The sequence below is a fragment of the Gigantopelta aegis genome, chromosome 14, assembly GCF_016097555.1.
Source record: "Gigantopelta aegis isolate Gae_Host chromosome 14, Gae_host_genome, whole genome shotgun sequence".
NCBI lineage: Eukaryota > Metazoa > Mollusca > Gastropoda > Neomphalida > Peltospiridae > Gigantopelta > Gigantopelta aegis.
Window position 1 is genome coordinate 40958752 of NC_054712.1, and position 22588 is coordinate 40981339.

At 39.7% G+C, this 22588-nt stretch overlaps 2 protein-coding genes across 2 annotated transcripts in view; one reads left to right on the plus strand and one right to left on the minus strand.

The window, feature by feature from the left end:
- The window catches only part of LOC121388718 (Fanconi anemia group A protein-like), an 82943-nt gene extending 74289 nt beyond the window's left edge, over positions 1-8654 (minus strand). The window contains exons 1-5 of the mRNA XM_041520186.1: positions 8566-8654; positions 5004-5116; positions 4221-4578; positions 2128-2276; positions 985-1077 (exon numbers count right to left, since the gene is read on the minus strand). Coding sequence (XP_041376120.1) covers positions 985-1077; positions 2128-2276; positions 4221-4578; positions 5004-5116; positions 8566-8632 — 780 coding nt within the window. The 5' untranslated portion in view covers positions 8633-8654. The remainder of the gene's footprint in view (positions 1-984; positions 1078-2127; positions 2277-4220; positions 4579-5003; positions 5117-8565) is intronic.
- A 119-nt stretch (positions 8655-8773) lies between these two features.
- LOC121388313 (NADH dehydrogenase [ubiquinone] 1 beta subcomplex subunit 9-like) lies at positions 8774-21120 on the plus strand. The gene is made up of 4 exons (XM_041519602.1): positions 8774-8915; positions 14862-15004; positions 17396-17451; positions 18940-21120. The coding sequence occupies exons 1-4, from the start codon at positions 8815-8817 to the stop codon at positions 19072-19074; spliced, it is 435 nt and encodes a 144-aa protein (XP_041375536.1). The 5' UTR covers positions 8774-8814; the 3' UTR covers positions 19075-21120.
- Positions 21121-22588: the final 1468 nt, after the last annotated feature.

Here is a 22588-nt window from a genome sequence, read left to right on the forward strand (position 1 = left end):
TCTTTTAAAAATGTCCAGCGGTCACCCATAAAAAATCGCCGATCAGTAGTTTACGGTACTTTACAGGTTATTGACAGTGTTCATTACAATGAAATGCCAAAACACTCTTAAAAATCGTTTTTACTTGTGATGGTTGTAATAAATGCAAAATAAATGTACAAAAGTATCCATACCTCGCCAAAAAGTGCACAAAAATGACAAAACTGGATCGTAAATATGTTTGATTTCCATGAGATTGAATTCGGCCATTTCCATCAAACCGGAAATATGCCACACTACTATAAATGTAGAAATCTTGCGCATTCATGTTAGCTACGAGAACCAGTTGTAATATGCTATATTTTTGTTTTCATTGATGTATTGTCATTTACAGTGTATGTGAATATAATTTTGTTTTGATTTATGCACGTGTGAGTCTGTGACATGTAAGTACGCAAGTACTAGCCTATGTTTAATGTGACATGCAGGTCTATGTAATTAAGTACCTAACTTAACTTTTGTTTCCTGAATATACCGCTGCTTTCGCTCTTCGTTAATTTTGGTGACAGGGGTAAAACGGTACATCTTGCATTTACCATCGATTTTGTGGTTTAAAAAAACGGTGCGCATTATATTGTGGTTCATGTATTTTTTCTTAGAATAAATGTTGGGGGTGCGCATTATACATGGGAAAATACAGTAATTGTTTTATTTTAGGCTAATGCTTTTAATCAAAAAGGTGAGCTCACTGGCACTACGTTAGACTCCCACCCAGACATCAACGATTAATGTCATGTGTGTTACTTTATGTCCAAAAACAAACTAAGAGAAAATTTCAAAAGTAAAAAATAATCTACAAGTATAAACACTAAACACTTTTTAAACTTAGACAAATCACTTGAATGAAACCATTAATGTGTTACATACAATTAGTACGTTTTTGATTCATTGTTTTAGTGAAAAAAACGTTCACAAACTAACTGATGTACAGTTCTGACAGGTTACCTCCCTTGACAGAACAGTGATGAAATGCGTTCTACTGAACTGCTGCTCTTCAATAAATTTCTGTACAAGATGTAAACACATCGTCAGTTTCTCCTGAAATAACATTACACTTAATAAACATATCATCAATGTCTCCTAAAATCACATGTCATTAAAGTTTCAGTACACTTAAATAAATAAATAAATACTTAAAAACGTACATACATTTATAGATAGATAAGACAGACAGACAGACAAAAAAAGATAATACATAAAAAACTAACTAAAAATAAATAAACAAATAAACAAACAATAAACAAACTATATAATGGACAAACGTATAAATAAATTAAAGAATTAACTTTAAAAACAAAATCTCTGTCATCTTGAGGAACTGATAGACAATAATGACTGCTAATTTGATAATAAAATTGATCATTTTACCAATAACAAAATTCATGAAATATTGTAAATCAGTTTACTTCCAAAACAAAATGTGGTCCCAAAAATAGTGATTGAGAATAACAGCCACATATGCATGTAAGTAAGTAAAACTTTCTTGATTTTTTTTGTGCAGTTCAAACATTTACTTATCTAAAACATTTTTTATAAACCCCACGAACATTTAACTTATCTTTAAACAAACAATTAAAATTTTATGTCTTTATAAACTTTTAAATTAAAATATGCCAGGAAAAGTTATAAACTTGTACCCCTCAAAGTATTAAAATTAAATAATTGATGAGGTTTTTTAATGGAATGGGAAATAATAAAGTAAACCATACCAAAAGACAGACAATCCAAGAGGTGACATTAAGTGATACAAAATAGCAGAAAGTGAAAATGTGTAAATCCACATCTTTGAAGGAAGGAAGGAAATGTTTTATTTAACGACGCACTCAACACATTTTACTTTACAGTTATATGGCGTCGGACATATGGCGTCGGACCACACAGATATTGAGAGCGGAAACCTGCTGTTGCCACTTCATGGGCTACTCTTTTTGATTAGCAGCATGGGATCTTTTATATGCACCATCCCACAGACAGGATAACACATACCACTGGCCTTTGCTATACCAGTCGTGGTGCACTGGATGGAACGAGAACCACATCTATGAGTCCTGCACCTGATGTTTGTCAAAAGTCAGTTGATTATCTTACTAGGTTTAATGGTGTAACAAGTTCTTTACAGCTGCTGTCAAAATCATTATGTCGGATCATTTCTACAATCTTTCCTGCACATGTTTCAGCTGCTGCAATGCTGGAAGTTTGACATTTAGCCGTTGATTCTTGGTAGAGACATTGAGATACTGAAAAACACAAAACATGTTAGACTCTATCTGGTTAGTTGATTCTTGGTAGAGACATTGAGATACTGAAAAACACACAATGTGTTATATTGTATCTGGTTAGTTGATTCTTGGCATAGACATTGAGACACTGGAAAACACACAAAGTGTTACACTATCTGGTTAGTTGATTCTTGGTAAAGACATTGTGACACTGAAAAACAAAGTGTCAGACTCTATCTAGTTATCCATTTAAAAAAACACACACAGTGTTACTCTGTATCTGGTTAGTCCATTTTTGGTAAAACATTGGGTAACTAAAAACATTCACAAAATGTTTCTATCTGGTTAATTAAATTAAAAACGGTTCTATGGATGTTCCTATTAATCAAGTACTTGGAGCAATTCTCACTTGAACCATTTGACAAATTAACCAAGTACAACTTTTATGAATTGAACTTGACTAGAGTTACTTCCCTTATAGATCCACAGTCATTGGCCACAATTATTTATGTTATGTGTTTCAATAGGCCCATGGATTTTTGTACGCACATTTGCCTGCCTGGAGGCAACATACGCTGAAAACAACAACCCCTGTTGTCCAGCTCTTTCTTCCAGGATATTGGTTTAAACAAACACACCCACTAAACCTGGCCAAAGTACTCACATTCTTCACAAAAGTACTACATTTGCATGAGCTGGAATGTACCACAAAAACGCCTTCAATGTTAACACATGCTCTCCCATATCAACTTCAGTCTAACAATTGCCCCTTCAAATAATCACAGTCAAACAGCAGACTCCTTGTGCATACATATTTCTGGATTTTGGTCAACCAAATGGTAAGTAACTGTGATCTGTGGCCTACTGGTCAAGGTGTAATAATTTCTTTTAATTTGCATAATTCAAGTTTTCATATTCAATTTAGTGTCAGTCTGCAAATGTAATACTGTAATATAATAGAACTAGTGGTTTTCTCAGTCTTAGTCTTCAGGTGTCAAACTGTTATATTCAGTGTACATTAAATGTTTCTTCATCAATATACCGATTTAATAAATAATCACACAGTCTATTAATTAGTATTACATGAGGCAACATTGTTCCTTCTGTTTTTAAATCTCCTATCTTTTAACAATTATTTAATATTGTTTTAGAATTAAAAAAAAACTACACCCACACAGTTTGTGTAAATAGGTAACAGGTTTAAGTTCAAACTATCATTTACTTTAGTTTGGCGAAATAATTTCATGTAATAATTGACTTTTTTTTTTTAAATAACTGACAATTTCTACCATTTTTGAAGTTTAATAGACAATTTGGCAAATTGTTTTGCTCACCCAGAGTTAACCCTGAAGCTGAGCCAAGCACAAGTGAGAATTGACAAGCTGAGTCAAACTGATAATCATAAAAAGCGCTAACAAACTAATGTGTAATATTTGGTTTTTAAAATAAACAACAGGACTCAAACTTAGGAATTTGTCTCCCACAGCAAGTTGCAAAATAATTGCTATGGGTGAAACAGCCTACCAATGGCAATTTTGATTCTGGCTATGGCAATTTTATAAAAAGTGGCACTCATAGCAAATAAACATGACTGAAAGGTAATTTTGCTGTATGTAGACATATTTCAAATGTGTAAATGTTAAATACTGGCAGATAATATACAACAGGTGTATACATTTTGCTATTGTTGAGGAGTTTTACTAATGGCACGTCAGTGATGCTCTCTATCTATCTCAATTTATATCTCAATGACGGCAATTGTCGTCGATGCTGTTGTTAAGTTTGAGCCGTGAAACACTACGGAAAACCTCAGTTATAGTGGTGAAGGAATGAACGAATGAATGAATGAATGTTTAACGACACTCCCAAAGTGGTGAAGGAATGACATCAACCAAACACATCAAAATTACCTACATAGACAGGTCATATAATTAGCCACGTTCTGTGCAGCATAGTGTTTACCTGCTGGTAACAGCACTGTAACATTCGGGCTGGAGGGTGAGATGGCTGGTGCTGCACTACACGAATCAGTAGCTGTCCCCACATGAGATGAATCAGTGGCTGACCCCATATGAGATGAATCAGTGGCTAGCTTCACATCAGATGAATCAGTGGCTAGCTTCATATGAGATGAATCAGTGGCTGGTCCCACATGAGATGAATCAGTGGCTGACCCCACATGAGATGAATCAGTGGCTAGCTTCACATGAGATGAATCAGTGGCTGGTCCCACATGAGATGAATCAGTGGCTAGTCCCACATGAGATGAATCAGTGGCTCGTCCCACATGAGATGAATCAGTGGTTCTCAGCTGCAGAATCTTTAAGAAACAATACAGAGAAACAAGGTTATACTCTACTTAAATGATGTAGTCCTGAGCGAAACTAAAGTAAAAACTAGACCTAAAATTATAACATTAAAAGTTTGTATGATAAAAAAAAAAACAAAAAAAACAGATTTTATTTATGCATATTGCATGAGTATGAGTATATTCATTAAATAAATAGCACAGATTTTATCACTTATAATGCAAGAGTGTCAATATATTAATTAAATAAAAGAGTTCTTATCATGTATACTAAAAGTGCTAGTATGAATATTCATTAAACAAATACAAAATTTTATCATGTATAATAAAAGTGTGATCATATTAAATAAATAAAACAGAAATTTTTATCATGTACATAATGCAACTGTGTGAGTATATATTATGTGCATTCACTAAAAAAGTAAATCACTGCCAACCTCAGACAGCAAACTGTCAGTGTTCTGTCGTGAAGTCACTAGTTGAAAGACAGCGCTGCGCAACTGTGATCGACTGGCCTGAGACAGAGAAGGACGCGCAGACTGCCGCATCTCTAGAACACAAAGACAATTACAATTAGAACATAAAGCCTATATTAAACAATACACCATACCATTAAATAATGAGGACTGACACATCTCAGGAATGTTCACAAAGACAATTACAATTAGAACATAAGCCTATATTAAACGATACACCATACCATTAAATAATGAGGACTGCCACATCTCTAGAATGTTCACAAAGACAATTACAACATAAAGCCAGCATTAAACGACACACCATGCCATTAAATAATGAGGACTGCCACATCTCTAGAACACAAACATAATTACAATTAGAACACGAAGACAATTACAATTAGAACATAAAGCCTTCATTACACGATACAACATAAATTAAATAAGAAGGAATGCCACATCTTTAGAACACAGACAATTATAACATAAAGCCTGCATTACACGATACAACATACAATTAAACAATGTGGACTGCCGTATCTAATTTAATTTAAACTCCAAACATAGTAAAGTGGAATTGGGGCGAGTTGACCAACCACTGGGGCAAGTTGGCAACATTTTCAGGGCAATTAAGTTGACTAAACAGTGGAACGGTTTGGTAGGGAGCAGGTTGACCAACAGCTGGGGCTGGTTACTAGGGAGCTGTTTGACAAACTGCTACTGTGCTGGGGCAGGTTGGTAGGGGGCGGGTTGACCAACTACTGGTGCGGGTTAGTAAGGTGTGTATTGACCAATGCCTGGGGATGGTTAGTAGGGTGCGTGTTGACCAACTACTGGGGAGGGTTAGTAGGGGGTGTGTTGACCAACACCTGGGGCTGGTTAGTAGGGGGGTGTTGACCAACGCCTGGGACTGGTTAGTAGGGGGTGTGTTGACCAACTACTGGGGCTGGTTAGTAGAGGGGTGTTGACCAACTACTGGGGCTGGTTAATAGGGGGGTGTTGACCAACAGCTGGGGCGTGTTACTAGGGGTGTGTTGACCAACTACTGTGGCTGGTTAGTAGGGTGTGTGTTGACCAACAGCTGGGGTGGGTTAGTAGGGGGGTGTTGACCAACTACTGGGGCTGGTTAGTAGGGTGTGTGTTGACCAACAGCTGGGGCGTGTTAGTAGGGTGTGTGTTAACCAACGCCTGGGGCTGGTTAGTAGTGGGTGTGTTGACCAACAGCTGGGACTGGTTAGTAGGGTGTGTGTTGACCAATGCCTGGGACTGGTTAGTAGGGGGATGTTGACCAATGCCTGGGGCTGGTTAGTAGGGTGTGTGTTGACCAACGCCTGGGGCTGGTTAGTAGGGTGTGTGTTGACCAACAGCTGGGGCGGGTTAGTAGGGTGTGTGTTGACCAACGCCTGGGGCTGGTTAGTAGGATGTGTGTTGACCAACAGCTGGGGCGGGTTAGTAGGGGGGTGTTGACCAACAGCTGGGGTGGGTTAGTAGGGTGTGTGTTGACCAACACCTGGGGCTGGTTAGTAGGGGGGTGTTGACCAACGCCTGGGGCTGGTTAGTAGGGTGTGTGTTGACCAACGCCTGGGGCTGGTTAGTAGGGGGGTGTTGACCAACGCCTGGGGCTGGTTAGTAGGGTGTGTGTTGACCAATGCCTGGGGCGTGTTAGTAGGGTGTGTGTTGACCAACGCCTGGGGCTGGTTAGTAGGGTGTGTGTTGACCAACACCTGGGGCGTGTTAGTAGGGTGTGTGTTGACCAACACCTGGGGCGTGTTAGTAGGGTGTGTGTTGACCAACGCCGGGGGCGTGTTAGTAGGGTGTGTGTTGACCAACGCCTGGGGCGGGTTAGTAGGGTGTGTGTTGACCAACGCCTGGAGCTGGTTAGTAGGGGGTGTGTTGACCAACGCCTGGGGCATGTTAGTAGGGTGTGTGTTGACCAACGCTGGGGGCGTGTTAGTAGGGTGTGTGTTGACCAACGCCTGGGGCGGGTTAGTAGGGTGTGTGTTGACCAACGCTTGGAGTGGGTTAGTAGGGGTGTGTTGACCAACACCTGGGGTGGGTTAGTAGGGTGTGTGTTGACCAACACCTGGGGCTGATTAGAATGGGGTGAGTGTTGACCAACGCTTGGGGTGGGTTAGTAGGGTGTGTGTCGACCAACTGCTGGGGCAGGTTAATAGGGGTGTGTTGACCAACGCTTGGGGCGGGTTAGTAGGGGTGTGTTGACCAACGCTTGGGGTGGGTTAGTAGGGTGGTGTTGACCAACACCTGGGGCTGGTTAGAATGGTGTGTGTGTTGACCAACGCTTGGGGTGGGTTAGTAGGGTGTGTGTCGACCAACTGCTGGGGCGGGTTAGTAGGGGTGTGTTGACCAACGCTTGGGGTGGGTTAGTAGGGTGTGTGTTGACCAACAGCTGGGGCTGGTTAGTAGGGTGTGTGTTGACCAACGCCTTGGGTGGGTTAGTAGGGGGGTGTTGACCTACGCCTGGGGCTGGTTAGTAGATGTGTGTTGACCAACGCCTGGGGCTGGTTAGTAGGGGGGTGTTGACCAATGCCTGGGGCTGGTTAGTAGGGGGTGTGTTGACCAACAGCTGGGGCATGTTAGTAGGGGGGGGGGGGGTGTTGACAAACGCCTGGGGCGTGTTAGTAGGGTGTGTGTTGACCAAGAGCTGGGGCTGGTTAGTAGGGTGTGTGTTGACCAACGCCTTGGGTGGGTTAGTAGGGGGGTGTTGACCAACGCCTGGGGCTGGTTAGTAGGTGTGTGTTGACCAACGCCTGGGGCGTGTTAGTAGGGTGTGTGTTGACCAACAGCTGGGGCTGGTTAGTAGGGTGTGTGTTGACCAACGCCTGGGGCTGGTTAGTAGGGGGGCGTTGACCAATGCCTGGGGCTGGTTAGTAGGGGGTGTGTTGACCAACAGCTGGGGCGTGTTAGTAGGGGGGGTGTTGACAAACGCCTGGGGCGTGTTAGTAGGGGGTGTGTTGACCAACAGCTGGGGCTGGTTAGTAGGGTGTGTGTTGACCAACACCTTGGGTGGGTTAGTAGGGGGGTGTTGACCAACGCCTGGGGCTGGTTAGTAGGTGTGTGTTGACCAACGCCTGGGGCGTGTTAGTAGGGTGTGTGTTGACCAACAGCTGGGGCTGGTTAGTAGGGTGTGTGTTGACCAACGCCTGGGGCGTGTTAGTAGGGGGGTGTTGACCAACGCCTGGGGATGGTTAGTAGGGGTGTGTTGACCAACGCTTGGGGTGGGTTAACCAACACCTGGGGCTGGTTAGAATGGGGTGTGTCGACCAACTGCTGGGGTGGGTTAGAATGGGGTGTGTCGACCAACTGCTGGGGCTGGTTGGTAGGGGCAGGCTAGTTGGGTGTGTGTTGACCAACTGCTGGGCTGGTTAGTAGGGGGCGGGTTGACCAACTGCTGGGGCGGGTTAGAATGGGGCAGTTTCCTGAGTTTGACCTTCTCCCGTACTGTAGATCATATGCATTTTTAAATGGGTTTTATTTGATGGGTGAACATAATTTTTAAAAAAGAAAAAAGATATGTAATTACTCATAAGAGCCGAATACTTTTTCTGCATATCTAGCACATTGTTATCATTTTCTATTTCAAATGACATTTTCTTTTTATAAATTTCCCGCTTATCTCATTTCTCATGTCAATAATCTCCCAACACCAAATTACTGAACAATGCTACGCGTTAACAGTGTATCAGTTAATCGCTTATTAACTGATTCCTACACAAGTTGATGCGCTTTACTGACAGCTCTAACCTACTGCCACGAGCACCAGTGTAGCAAAATGTCGTACATGCAAACAACCGTGATCTCGCACGCAAGGCGAGTCAGGCGTTTGTATAAAGAAGGATGTCGGGTTTTACAATCGCATTTCGGCACACAGAGGTATAGAGTAGTTATTCACGTGCAGGGTTGATACCTTTTGTATTTACTGTTCATTTGTGTATAAATTTAATAGTCACAGTCAAGGCCAGACAAGGGCAAAGAACAATTTCTTGAATTTGAGAATTGTGAATTGAGGTGGCACGGACTGACTGAGTCTGACAGACAATAATAAATGCAACATGATTTTGCACAGTATTGAGAGGAGGGTTTAGAATGGGCGATTATTCGTAAAGCTCAACAATGACAAAGTGTATACACCTGGTGTGTATGATGATGATCTGCTATAGCCCTAGTTCATCAAGATTAACTTTGGCTACAAGTGCAAGCACTACCAAAGGTTAATCCTGGGGACGAACAACGCCATTAGCGCCCTTCCGAGCAATTTTGCTCAGAACGGAATTCAATCCAAATTGCGGTCAAACTAAAAGAAAAACGACTGTCATCACGTTTCTCCACCCAAATCGTGTACTGTGATCTATTTGGAGCATATGGACACTAAGAAATACTTACTTTGAAATGATCTTCACTTTGAATTAAAGGAAAAACGACCGACTGTATGACTTGTTTTTAAAACGCGGGGTACATTATGGGAGGAAAATGAAACTCGGAACAATCTTGTATGTGGAAAAGGATCGGTGAAGTCATTTCTCGTTTCATAATGAATAAAACAAAAACCATAAAACTAAAAATTAATTAAAGTTAATAAAATAACTTAAAAGTAAAAATAAATGAAATGAAATTAAACTTTAAAGTTAATAAAAAACCCCAAAAAACCCATTAATTAATAGAAATGAAATAAAAATTATGATTTACACACACACACATATTATATATATATACTCTTCAAAAAAAGAAACGCAAAAGGGTACAAATGGGTTATAACTCCGATTTTATGTTTCCTACCGGTTCATGCTTTGTGAATATAAGGTCATTGCATGTCCCAAACACATTCCCACGGTTACATTCGATAAAACGCAGCTACTGTACAATAAAGTTCCAAAATGTGAATATTCGCAAAAACGCAGCCACGTGCAAACCATGTCACCACTGCACGTGCGTTGTCTGCACGTGCAACATGAACACCGACAGTATAAAAGTGCAGGGTGTTCGCTTGCCTGGCCTCTGTATCTGGCCGACAGTTGACAATCCAGGACATGCCACGTCTCAGTGAACCGCAGAGAAACAATGCCATCGCCGACTAGACGCAGGCGAATCCAGAACGGCCGTTGCCAGGGCATTCCATGTGTCCCCAAGCACCATCTCCAGACTGTGGGACCGTTACCAGCAACATGAATCAACACGTGACCTCCCTAGATCCGGTCGACCACGGGTCACTACCCCCGGGCAGGACCGCTACATCCGGGTACGCCACCTTCGGGAACGATTGACTACTGCCACCTCCACAGCCGCAGCAATACCAGGTTTTGCGCAGGAGATCCGACCAGACCGTACGGAACCGCCTACGTGAGGTAGGCATTCGTGCCAGGCGTCCAGTTCGAGGTGTCATCTTAACACCACAACACCGTCGACTCCGACTGCAGTGGTGCCAGATTCATCGACAATGGCCTCAACTGCAATGGAGACAGGTGTGGTTCAGTGACGAGTCCCGATTTCTGCTCCGACGTCATGATGGAAGATGTCGTGTGTATAGGCGTCGTGGTGAACGTTATGCGGCAAACTGCGTGCAGGAAGTGGACAGATTCGGCGGGGGTAGTGTCATGGTGTGGGCAGCCATCTCACACACTGGCAGAACTGACCTGGTCCACGTGCAGGGCAACCTGAATGCACAGGGCTACATTGACCAGATCCTCCGGCCACACATCGTTCCAGTTATGGCCAACGCCAACGCAGTGTTCCAACATGACAACGCCAGGCCTCACACAGCACGTCTCACAACGGCTTTCCTACAGAACAACACATTAATGTCCTTCCTTGGCCATCGATATCACCGGATTTGAACCCAATTGAGCATCTATGGGACGAGTTGGACCGACGCCTCCGACAGCGACAACCACAGCCCCAGACCCTGCCCGAGCTGGCAGCAGCCTTGCAGGCCGAGTGGGCCACCATCCCCCGGGACGTCATCCGTACTCTGGTTGCTTCAATGGGCAGGCGGTGCCAGGCAGTTGTCAACACACGCGGAGGCCACACCCGGTATTGACTCCAGATGACCTTGACCTTGGTGGTGTGTCTTATCACTTACTCACAATGGACTAGAGTGAATTGTGAACAATCCTGCAACATTTGGTAATTATCGGACTCACCATTCAATAATTAAATCAATTCTCCAAATGTTACGACAATGTGGTTTTGCGTTTCTTCTTTTGAAGAGTATATATATATATATATTTTTTTTTTTTTTAAAGAAAAAAACAGTTCATTAATGTCTCTAAAAATAACTAAAACATAAGTACTAAGTTTTAAAATTACTTAACTGTCTTTTTTCTGAGTTTTCTTCTAAAATCGTCCGGGTGTGTGTGGGGGGGGGGGGGGGGGGGGGGGGGTGCCAATGAAACATATTTCTCTCTCCTTTTAATGAGGAATCATTTCTGTTTAACTTATGTAAAATCCTGAACAGGGCACACATCAAATTTGGTATATCTTGTTCAACTCTCTGGCCTCCTCGTGGCGAGCAAGGGGCAACAGTAACGTTTTTACGTACTGGCAAACAAGAGAGAAATATGTTTCATTCCCCCCCCCCCCCCCCACACACACACACACACACACACGGACGATTTTAGAAGAAAACTCAGAAAAAAGACAGGTAAGTAAGTTTAAAACTTAGTGCTTATGTTTTAGTTATTTTTAGAGACATCAATGAACTGTTTTTTTCTTTAAAAAAAATAATATATATATATATATATATAATATGTGTGCGTGTGTGTGTAAAACAATTTTTATTTAATTTCTATTAATTAATTAATGTTTTTTTTTTATTTATTAACTTTAATTTCATTTATTTTATTTTAATTTATTAACTTTAATTTATTTTTACTTTTAAGTTATTTTATTAACTTTAATTAATTTTTTGTTTTATGGTTTTTGTTTTATTCATTATGAAACGAGAAATGACTTCACTGATCCTTTTCCACATACAAGATTGTTCCGAGTTTCATTTTCCTCCCATAATGCACGACGTGTTTTAAAAACAAGTCATACAGTCGGTAGTTTTTTTTTTAATTCAAAGTGAAGATCGTTTCAAAGTAAGTATTTCTTAGTGTCCATATGCTCCAAATAGATCACAGTACACGATTTGGGTGGAGAAACGTGATGACAGTCGTTTTTCTTTTAGTTTGACCGCAATTTGGATTGAATTCCGTTCCGAGCAAAATTGCTCGGAAGGGCGCTAATGGCGTTGTTCGTCCCAAGGATTAACCTTTGGTAGTGCTTGCACTTGTAGCCAAAGTTAATCTTGATGAACTACTATAGCCCGAGTTTGTAAGAGAGCTATTGTCCGAACCGAATTGTTAACAACTTACAAAAAATGACTCTCCTACCTTTAATTGCCGTTAGATTTCCTCCAAAGTTTGTCCAGACACAAATCGTAAAAAAACCCACTACAAATATACAGATTCCACACACGAGACTGCAACAATGTCGCTGAGATTGCATAGGGAAAAATACATGCATTTTTCTGCCGTCTGCCATGTTGCTTGTTTATGGAATACTTTTCAAGAGGGGTGAAAGCCTCCAAAGTATGTGACACAATATGAAATCAATGATCTCTTGTGGTATCATTAAACATTTTTTAATAATAATAATTAATAATATGACGTCATCACATCTGCTTTTATATCATAACATGTTATGACGTTGTTAGATTAAGTCCTATCCTTTCACCCCTCTTGGAGAATATTCCATAAAAAGTCAAAATGGCAGCTAGCACAAAATTACATGCTTTTTGCCCTATGCGCTCTCAGCGAAGTCGATATAGGTGACATAGTTATCATCTGGTATGTGGAAACTGTGTCATTGTAGTGGTTTTTTCAAGATTTCTGTCTGGACAAACTTTGGAGGAAATCTTAACGGCAATTAAAGATAGGAGAGTAATTTTTCGTAGTTGTTAACAATTTGATTCGGACAATAGACGGACATTTGGATATGAATACGCTCTCATTACAGTCGGAGACCAAGCTATGTATCTTTTTGGCAATTGCCGACAACCAAAAAGTTGTCAAAGATTTCCGCTCTAATACCACAACAATCCTATGATTGATGTCAAATACATTTACATCAACCATTTTCGAGTTGCTTGATTAAAAAAAAATCAGATATTAATCACTAATACACACACTACAAAAAGAAACCCGACAGCACCCACATTCAGCTAAGCTTCGGCAAACTCCGGACAGCAGAATTCTAAGTTTGCCCATGGCAGTTCTTTACAAAATTAAGACAAATTCTTAAGTTTAAGCCCTGGATAATACCGGCTGAGGGGGCAGGGAGGGAGGCAAAAGTGAAAATGGCAGAGTTCGACAAATCCAATGCCTTGGGCTAGTGCTTTTAACACGGGGCTAGTGATAAATGCAAAACCAGTAGGCTGATGGGCTAGTGGCTTTAAAAAAAAAACCAAAACTCTTCTAGCTCACAATAATTTTTGTCCTCCACTGAGGTACGTTTGATAAATGTTATTCTGAAATTGGTCATCACATAATATCAACAAATCAATAAGTATATATACTTTATATATATATATATATATTAATGTTCGACTTGAACTAGATTTCTACAAAATGCAGTACTTAACATGAAGTTTCTATGTACATCGTCAGGTTCAACAATACACACAATGCAGACTTTGTTTTATTTTCACTTTCAAGTTTCATGTCCAGATAGGAAATACTAACAGGGCTAACTCTGGCACTCGCCAGATTTGCCAGTTGCGAATTTTGAAAGCAGTTGGCAAATTTTATTTTCATTTGGCGAAATAATTTTATGTAATAAGTTAATAACTGACATTTAAAAAAAAACCAACTTGATTTCTACAATTTTTGAAGTTTAATGGACAATTTGGCGAAATATTTTGCTCACCCAGAGCTAGCCCTGACTAAGCTTATATAACATGCATGTTTTGATTGTACAAGTCACGTGGTAGTAAAATCTTGCACATGTATTGGTGTAAACAAGGTGAAAAGGTGTGAATCGCCAGTCCCAATTAATTAACAGGCTAGTATATACCTGAAGTACAACCCCAGTCATGTTTAGAAGTACTGTGTTTGTGTTATTTATCTATTGTCTTATAATTTAATGCCTCACTTACTTGGGATAGGGATGTTGGCATTCGGGGAAAACTATATTGTCATGATAACAGCTCCGATCCAGCTTGGACAACATTTCACACTTGTACATGATAATACTTTTTTTTCTTTTTTTTTTACATCTATTGATCAGTTAATGAGTTAAATCTTGCCAATATATATGTTGATATCTGTCTGACATGGGATATTATATTTCCCTGTAGGCTATTTGAGCAACTGACATCACCATTCCAGGTGATAATTAACTACAAAATACACTGAACAAAACACCATGCATTATTGTGTTGCACACCCACATATTGTGCATTTAATTCTTTTGTTAGAAAGAGAGGAGTTTGTTAAATTACTTACCCACTCTGTATAAGTAGGCGGGAAGGGGGTCTTAACATATTCTTGTATGACTGTTAACTTTATTCATTATGAAGTTACTTGCCAATTCATCAGTTTTCATTTGATGCAAACAGATTATATATGGTGAGCACATGGTTATTATTCAACAAAGAACATTCTAGTTTTGATTTTGGCTGTGCAGTTATTGATAATTGGAGGGCTAGTGAGAGATGTTATACTTCCAGCCCCTTTTCATTTCAGTTTTGTTGGTCGCTACTGTGGAGCTAACACTTTTATTATGTTCTGGTCACATGTTATCATTACAGCTTATAAATGTGTCTTTGTCGTCTCATTGCAGACATGTTTTCCGCTACAACGCGGTGCTGCTGAGGGCGAGATTTGACGAGAACCTGAACGAGACAGACATGCGCAAAGTGAAGAAGTTGCTGTTGGACGGAGAGCGTGAACTTTTCCTCAAGACTCACCCACAGCCACTCAAATGTACGTTCAACTACTCTGTCTTGTGGTAGTCATTAAAACTCTCTTCAAGACTCACCCACAGCCACTCAAATGTACGTTCATCTACTCTGTCTTGTGGTAGTCATTAAAACTCTCTTCCTCAAGACTCACCCACAGCCACTCAAATGTACGTTCATCTACTCTGTCTTGTGGTAGTCATTAAAACTCTTCCTCAAGACTCACCCACAGCCACTCAAATGTATGTTCATCTACTCTTGTCTTGTGGTAGTCATTAAAACTCTCTTCCTCAAGACTCGCCCACAGCCACTCAAATGTATGTTCGTCTTTTCTGTCTTGTGGTAGTCCTTAAAACTTCCTCAAGACTCACCCACAGACACTCAAATGTATGTTCGTCTTTTCTGTCTTGTGGTAGTCATTAAAACTCTTCCTCAAGACTCGCCCACAGCCACTCAAATGTATGTTTATCTACTCTTGTCTTGTGGTAGTCATTAAAACTCTCTTCATCAAGACTCGCCCACAGCCACTCAAATGTACGTTCATCTACTCTTGTCTTGTGGTAGTCATTAAAACTCTCTTCATCAAGACTCACCCACAGCCACTCAAATGTACGTTCATCTACTCTTGTCTTGTGGTAGTCATTAAAACTCTCTTGATCAAGACTCACCCACAGCCACTCAAATGTACGTTCATCTACTCTTGTCTTGTGGTAGTCATTAAAACTCTCTTCCTCAAGACTCACCCACAGCCACTCAAATGTATGTTCGTCTTTTCTGTCTTGTGGTAGTCCTTAAAACTTCCTCAAGACTCACCCACAGCCACTCAAATGTATTTTCGTCTTTTCTGTCTTGTGGTAGTCCTTAAAACTCTTCCTCAAGACTCGCCCACAGCCACTCAAATGTATGTTCGTCTTTTCTGTCTTGTGGTAGTCATTAAAACTCTTCCTCAAGACTCGCCCACAGCCACTCAAATGTACGTTCATCTACTCTGTCTTGTGGTAGTCATTAAAACTCTCTTCCTCAAGACTCACCCACAGTCACTCAAATGTATGTTCGTCTTTTCTGTCTTGTGGTAGTCCTTAAAACTCTCTTCCTCAAGACTCACCCACAGCCACTCAAATGTATGTTCATCTACTCTGTCTTGTGGTAGTCATTAAAACTCTCTTCCTTAAGACTCACCCACAGCCACTCAAATGTATGTTCATCTACTCTGTCTTGTGGTAGTCATTAAAACTTTCTTCCTCAAGACTCGCCCACAGCCACTCAAATGTATGTTCATCTACTCTGTCTTGTGGTAGTCATTAAAACTTTCTTCCTCAAGACTCGCCCACAGCCACTCAAATGTATGTTCATCTACTCTGTCTTGTGGTAGTCATTAAAACGTTCTTCCTCAAGACTCGCCCACAGCCACTCAAATGTACGTTCATCTACTCTTGTCTTGTGGTAGTCATTAAAACTTTCTTCCTCAAGACTCGTCCACAGCCACTCAAATGTACGTTCATCTACTCTGTCTTGTAGCCATTAAAACTAGGAGTGGGGTGTTGCTGAACACACTTATCTCAAAGTGCAATGGAGAGTAACTGACTGAGCCTAGAATATGTTGCATGTTGTTTTACAAACAGTACATAAAGAATTTGAGAATAAGTGACTATGTCTAACCTATGTTAAATGTTGTTTTACAAACAGTATATAATGAATGAGAATAAGTGACTATATAATATTAAATGGTGGGGTTTTTTTTACAAACACTATATTTTACAAACACTACATTATGAATGTGAGAATAATAAGTGACTATATTACCCACCGGGTGAGCACCTGGGTGTCTTGTACAAATTCTGTTCTTATCTAGTAGTGTGTATTAGTAGCAAAATGTCTCACTGAGTAATGTCAGTAAATTAATGTAAAACTTTACATTATTTGATTGTGGGTAATAAATAAAATACCACACTCAGTTTAGCTAGATAACATTTTATGAAACTTGTAAACATCCCATGGTATCTGACCTTACTTTTGTTCATGCAGATACTAACATGAAAATTTAGCCCATTTAATTAAATTTATATGTAGCAAAAACGAGTGTAGTGTTCTATATGTATCTAACTTATGTTAAATGTTTGGGTTTTTATAAAAAAAACAGTGCATAATGCATGTGAGAAGAAAGTACATACCTATTGCTTGCAGTTACTAACAAAGCTCTACAAGATGACTTTTCCAGCAGGTCACCTGTTATGAGCAGTCAACCAATGAGCTATCAGTATACGGGTTGAATCCTTTTGACCAATGGACTAAATGTGAAAAATGATGTTATTTCAAGCAAGAAACTACAATTTAGACAGAACTAATGTACGGCAATATAAGAGTGCCTTTGTTGTATACATCACTTTGACGTGGATGTTTTGTGTTTTTATTTCAGTTCCCAACTCTCCAGGTGGTGTAGCCTATGCCAGAGAGCCTCATGTACCTGACTGGGTAAGTTTATCTTCACATGTAGTGTTCTCGCTGGGTGAAAATTAAAAGAGTGGTGACTGCACAACCCCAGGGCTTCTAGATTATGGTAGCCCCACTCCCATGGCTAGTGATATTCAGTGTTGTGCTAGTAAATAACTACTATAACTAGCCCGACGGCTAGTGGAAAAATGAACTCTTGTCAAATGCTGCATTTAAGTCTTATTTTGTAAATATAAATATCCTGCCCTTATTCCCACCCCAAATCTAAGGGGGTTTAAGCTCTGTCTCCCTCTTTAGATGACATATCTGATTATTACTATTAGTAAAATTGTATTTATTTAAAGTAGGACTAGTGAATTTTTAATCATGGCGAGTAAATTTTTAAAATCACTGATCCCATGGCTAGTGGATTTTTATAAAATTCTAGAAGCCCTGAACCCCCACTTCCAGTTACTGTATATCATCGTGTGTTGGTCGACTTTGTGGAAAGTGCTACCCTTTATTTTGCTCTTCTGTACATCTGGTACAAAAAGGTTGGTACGATGTTGTACAAGCTGACTTATCTTTTATGTATTTGAACTGGATATATTATTGGTCTGACATTCAAGGCAATGTTTTTGTCAGAAAGACATTTTTGGGTATGTCGTTATCGAATTGAATGCAACCACAGTCAACAGGGCGTATGGGGGGGCTTCCCCCCAGAAAAAAAAAATGCTTACGTTTAGGTTTAAGGATAAGAGTAATTAATTTTGTCAAAAGGTTAACTTTAAAAAAAAAAAAAAAGCAAAACATTTGGGTATACCCATGAAACCCAGCAATGGCATTCATTTTGGTGAACCAATCAAAGTTTTAATATTATTTTAATAAAGATTTCAAGATACATTGTGTATCTCAAAAATAATAAAGATGTTTTGAGGTGATCCTCCAATTGTGGGATAACATTTTTGAGTTCTTTTTATGTCTATCTTCTTCGAAAGTATTAATTGCATTCACATACGTAGCTGGTAAAAATAGTTTTGCCCCCCCAAGATAAATTATTTAATTATGAGAGGTGATATCCCTAACAAAAGGAAAAGTTTATAATCTTTTATTAGGATTTGCTAAATAAACAAATGACCGTAAGTAATAATCATCAGACCAACTTAATCTGCAATTGAGGTAAAAATATTAGACAAGTGTCGGTGGGTACAAGACTAAATGACTGTTCTGATCACGTGACAAATTTGGCACCAACTAAGTCTTTTTTCAGTCGGGAGATTGTCTAAAATAAAAATAAAATGTTTTATTTGCTCAAATAAAATGTAACGTTTATTGTGTGTATCCAACTTACATATGGATACAGGTACATGTATGGGACACAATAGAGGCTGTTTAAAATACTGTTAACTTACATTACTGCAACTGTCATGAGCCACTGTAGTTTTTCATCAGTTGCGTTTCTGTACACACTGCTGCTTGTTTTCTTTGATGTCCAGTGTCCACACTGATTATTATTTTGTTACATTTCAGCTATTAGACACATGGACACCGCTCGAGAAGGCGCAGTATCCTGAGTATTTCGCTCGGCGAGAGATTCGCAAGACAGAGTTCATAGAGAGGTGGGAGAAGAAGTATGGGAAGGTCGACCCCGAGGAATCCCACTGACGACAGTGTGAAAACGTTTACCTGGCGAAACGCTGACGACCGTGAAAAAACATTTACTTGGCGTCACGCTCGCCACCTCGCGGATGTGGTGTTTTGTGGACATGGTTTCATGATTTGGTGGGTGGCCAGTGGATTTAAACTACTGTCTACCAGTCAGCTATCAACAGGGGCCGTTCAACAATTATATGTTGTCTTGAACAGTGGGTCAAGCAGTTACCTCAGAATGAGTTACAAAATGTTGTGGGAAGGGGTGTTTGTTTAGAGTTGAATAACATTTTCTATTTTTTACTTATAAAGGAAAATGCTACCCGTCATTGCAGGTTTGTAGAAAGTAGGGGAGAAGCCGATATTGACGAATGCTATACAGTTATAGTGGAGTGCCATAGCATTAAAAAATGTTACTTGAGGTTGAAGAGGTATAAAAATCATTCCTAGTTTTGCAATATGTAGTTGTTGAACGGACCTGTAATACAAACACTGGGTGAACTAATATTGCTGTTATAGCTTTGTACAATTTAACAAGGGGTTTTCACATTTTGATGATACTTGCATTTTAATAGGTGGCCCACAAAACATGATATACATGTACTTTAGGATAATTGTTATTTTAGTGCTAGCAAATTAGACATCTGCAATTTTCAGATAATTGCATTTTCATCGTAAGCCATAAAACAGAAGCTTTAAGATAACTGTTTTTAGGTTAATCAGGGCCGTAGCTAGAAGGGGGTGGGAGCAACGGGGGCAGTTGCGCCCCCCCCCCCCCCCCCCCCCCCCCCCCCCCCATAACAAAATTACTGGTTATTGATATTGATGTTTTAAGTATGTAACTTCCCAGAAATGGCTGCAAAATAGTACTTCAGAGCCTCCTGAATTCCGGACCCGCTAGTATTTTGTGCCTTCCATGCTTTTTCATTCCAAAAATATATCTGCTCCCCACACAAAAAAATCCTAGCTGCAGCCCTGATTAAATAACAACAGATTTAAGATTATTGTATTTTAATGGGAACCCATTAAGCATCAGTGAGTTTTAGATAATTGTATTTAATGGTAGCCCATTAACCATAAAGCTGTTTAAAATAACTATACCTGATTGGCTGGTAAAATAAAAAAAATGCAGGATACTTATAAACAGTCTAGGACAACCCACAATACAAACATTGGGTAAGGCTTTACTGCTATGATGGCAACAGTAAGTTAATCTTTGTCCAGTAATTGAGAAAATGGTGGATTTAATGCATGGAAAACTTATACAAACATTGGGTACGGCTTTACTGCTATGATGGCAACAGTAAGTTGACCTTTGTCAAGTAATTGAGAAAATGGTGGATTTAAGGCATGGAAAACTTGTCTGTTTTGGATGACCATTGTACGAACACTGGCAACTCATCATGCTGGTGTATTCGGTGTTGTTTCGTAAAACTCTGATTTTAGTTGTAGTCCTGTGACTTGAACAGTAAACAGCTCTGTATTGTCTGATCCACAGTGCCAACACCAAGTTGACAAAAACTGCCGTCATAGTTTTCTATCACTCTGTTTCTTGGTCTAAAGGTTTAGGAAATGTTCCTTCTTACTAGCTACTCTGATGAATCTTATTTCCATTGAGCTACAATACATATAATCAATACCCAGGCACGGTGGAGTAATAATTCTGAATTGAAAATATTATTGGTAGTAAATCATTGTAGAATGCAGGAAATTGCATTTCAGGACATCTAGTTTTAAAAATTTGACGGGGAAGCATACTCCCCGAACCCCACTATAAACATTTCTTTGCGCCCTCGATCTCAGTCAGCGCCACCCCCCTCTTCATGTCTACTTGCTTCCACCGTGCCCAATACCTACAGGTTTTCATTAATGCCCATTTGTCAGCTACATAAAATCCACAATGGGATCACTGGATCAACTTTAGATATAGAAGAAAGATTCTCTCGTCATGTTTTACCAGCCATGATCTCTGGTATGCTGAATGTGTGCAGACATCATATTTATAGATTTGTACATAAACCAACTGTTACTAGTGAGCAAATAAACATTTTCTCATTACTACTATGTGCGTATATCATTATTCATTTGTTAATTCTCCGAAGGTTGGTTGGTTGGTTTGTTTGTTTGTTTTTCCTTCCATCTTGTAACAACGACATCTGTTTTCTCATGCATCTTTTATCTTAGAATTATTGTATCCATAACTCTCCATTGCAAAAAGAGTATAGGTTTATTAATGTTTTATGGTCATATCTACACGGCATTGCATAGCGGATGGAGGGTAGGTGGAGTTGCAGAGTAGAGAAATTTGTTTTCAGATTTCTGCATAAGCATCAATCTTAGAGAATAAATACTTGGCAAGCATTTGACCCACGTGAAGGAACTGGGAAAAATAACAGCATTGAGAAGCAAACCCCTCAAAAGCAGACACCCCCGTGGCCAAGTAAAAGATCTGGGATTAAAGGATATCCTATTTAGAGAGATTCATTTCTCCACTAATATTTTAAAAGGGACGGTGAAACAGGTTTTAAGGGGATTCACGTTTGCTTAAAGGGACATTCCTGAGTTTGCTGCATTGTAAGATGTTTCCGACTAATAAAATAGTTCTACGATTAAACTTACATATTATATATATTTTCTGGTTTAGTTTATCAGTATCTGTATATTCAATGTGTTTCTGGTCGTCTTAATGTTTGTAAGAAGCCCAAACTGGAGTTTGTCTTCAAATAATTTCGTACGTACGAAAAAATAATATTTTAGGAAATAAAATGAAATTTAACCTAGGAAAAATATTAGAACGATGAGAAAACGTTTAATATACAGCCAATAATATTTTATGAAGAAAAATATATTTGATATGTAATTACAATCGTTAAAAAGTCTCTGTTAGTCGATAACATCTTAAAAATGGCAGCAAACTCAGGAATGTCCCTTTAATGTCCGGTTTAGATTAGTTTCATTATATTAGAATAGTTTGCTCTGTTAAATGCTTATTCCCCAGCCATTGTGGGGGACATAACCGCACGCGCGCGCACGCACACATACACCAATCTCCATATGAGCGTCACTATGAAGGGCCACTACAATATTACGAGTACAGTTCTGTTGTACATTAGTTGAGAAACATCTACAGCTACTTAGTCTAGTACTTTTGTCAGTGATTGTTTTCTTATGAAATATTTCATCGCACCCCATAAAGAGATGGCACTACTGTCCTTTAAGCTGAAAGTCACAAGCGGTGTGTTGGATTGTTAACTCTTATTTTCAATATCTGGTGTGCCTTGTTTGGTTTAGCACAGACTGACAGCGGGACCTCATGCTCCTAAACAGATTCATTAAAAAAAAAAAAACGCCTGAGATATGGCTTGTCACGCCCAGATTAATACCGCGGAGGGCTGGAAAATCCCATGGGACTGGGTGTGTCCTATACTCTGTGGCTTGTCACACCCAGATTAATACCGCGGAGGGCTGGAAGATCCCATGGGACTGGGTGTGTCCTATACTCTGTGGCTTGTCGCACCCAGATTAACAC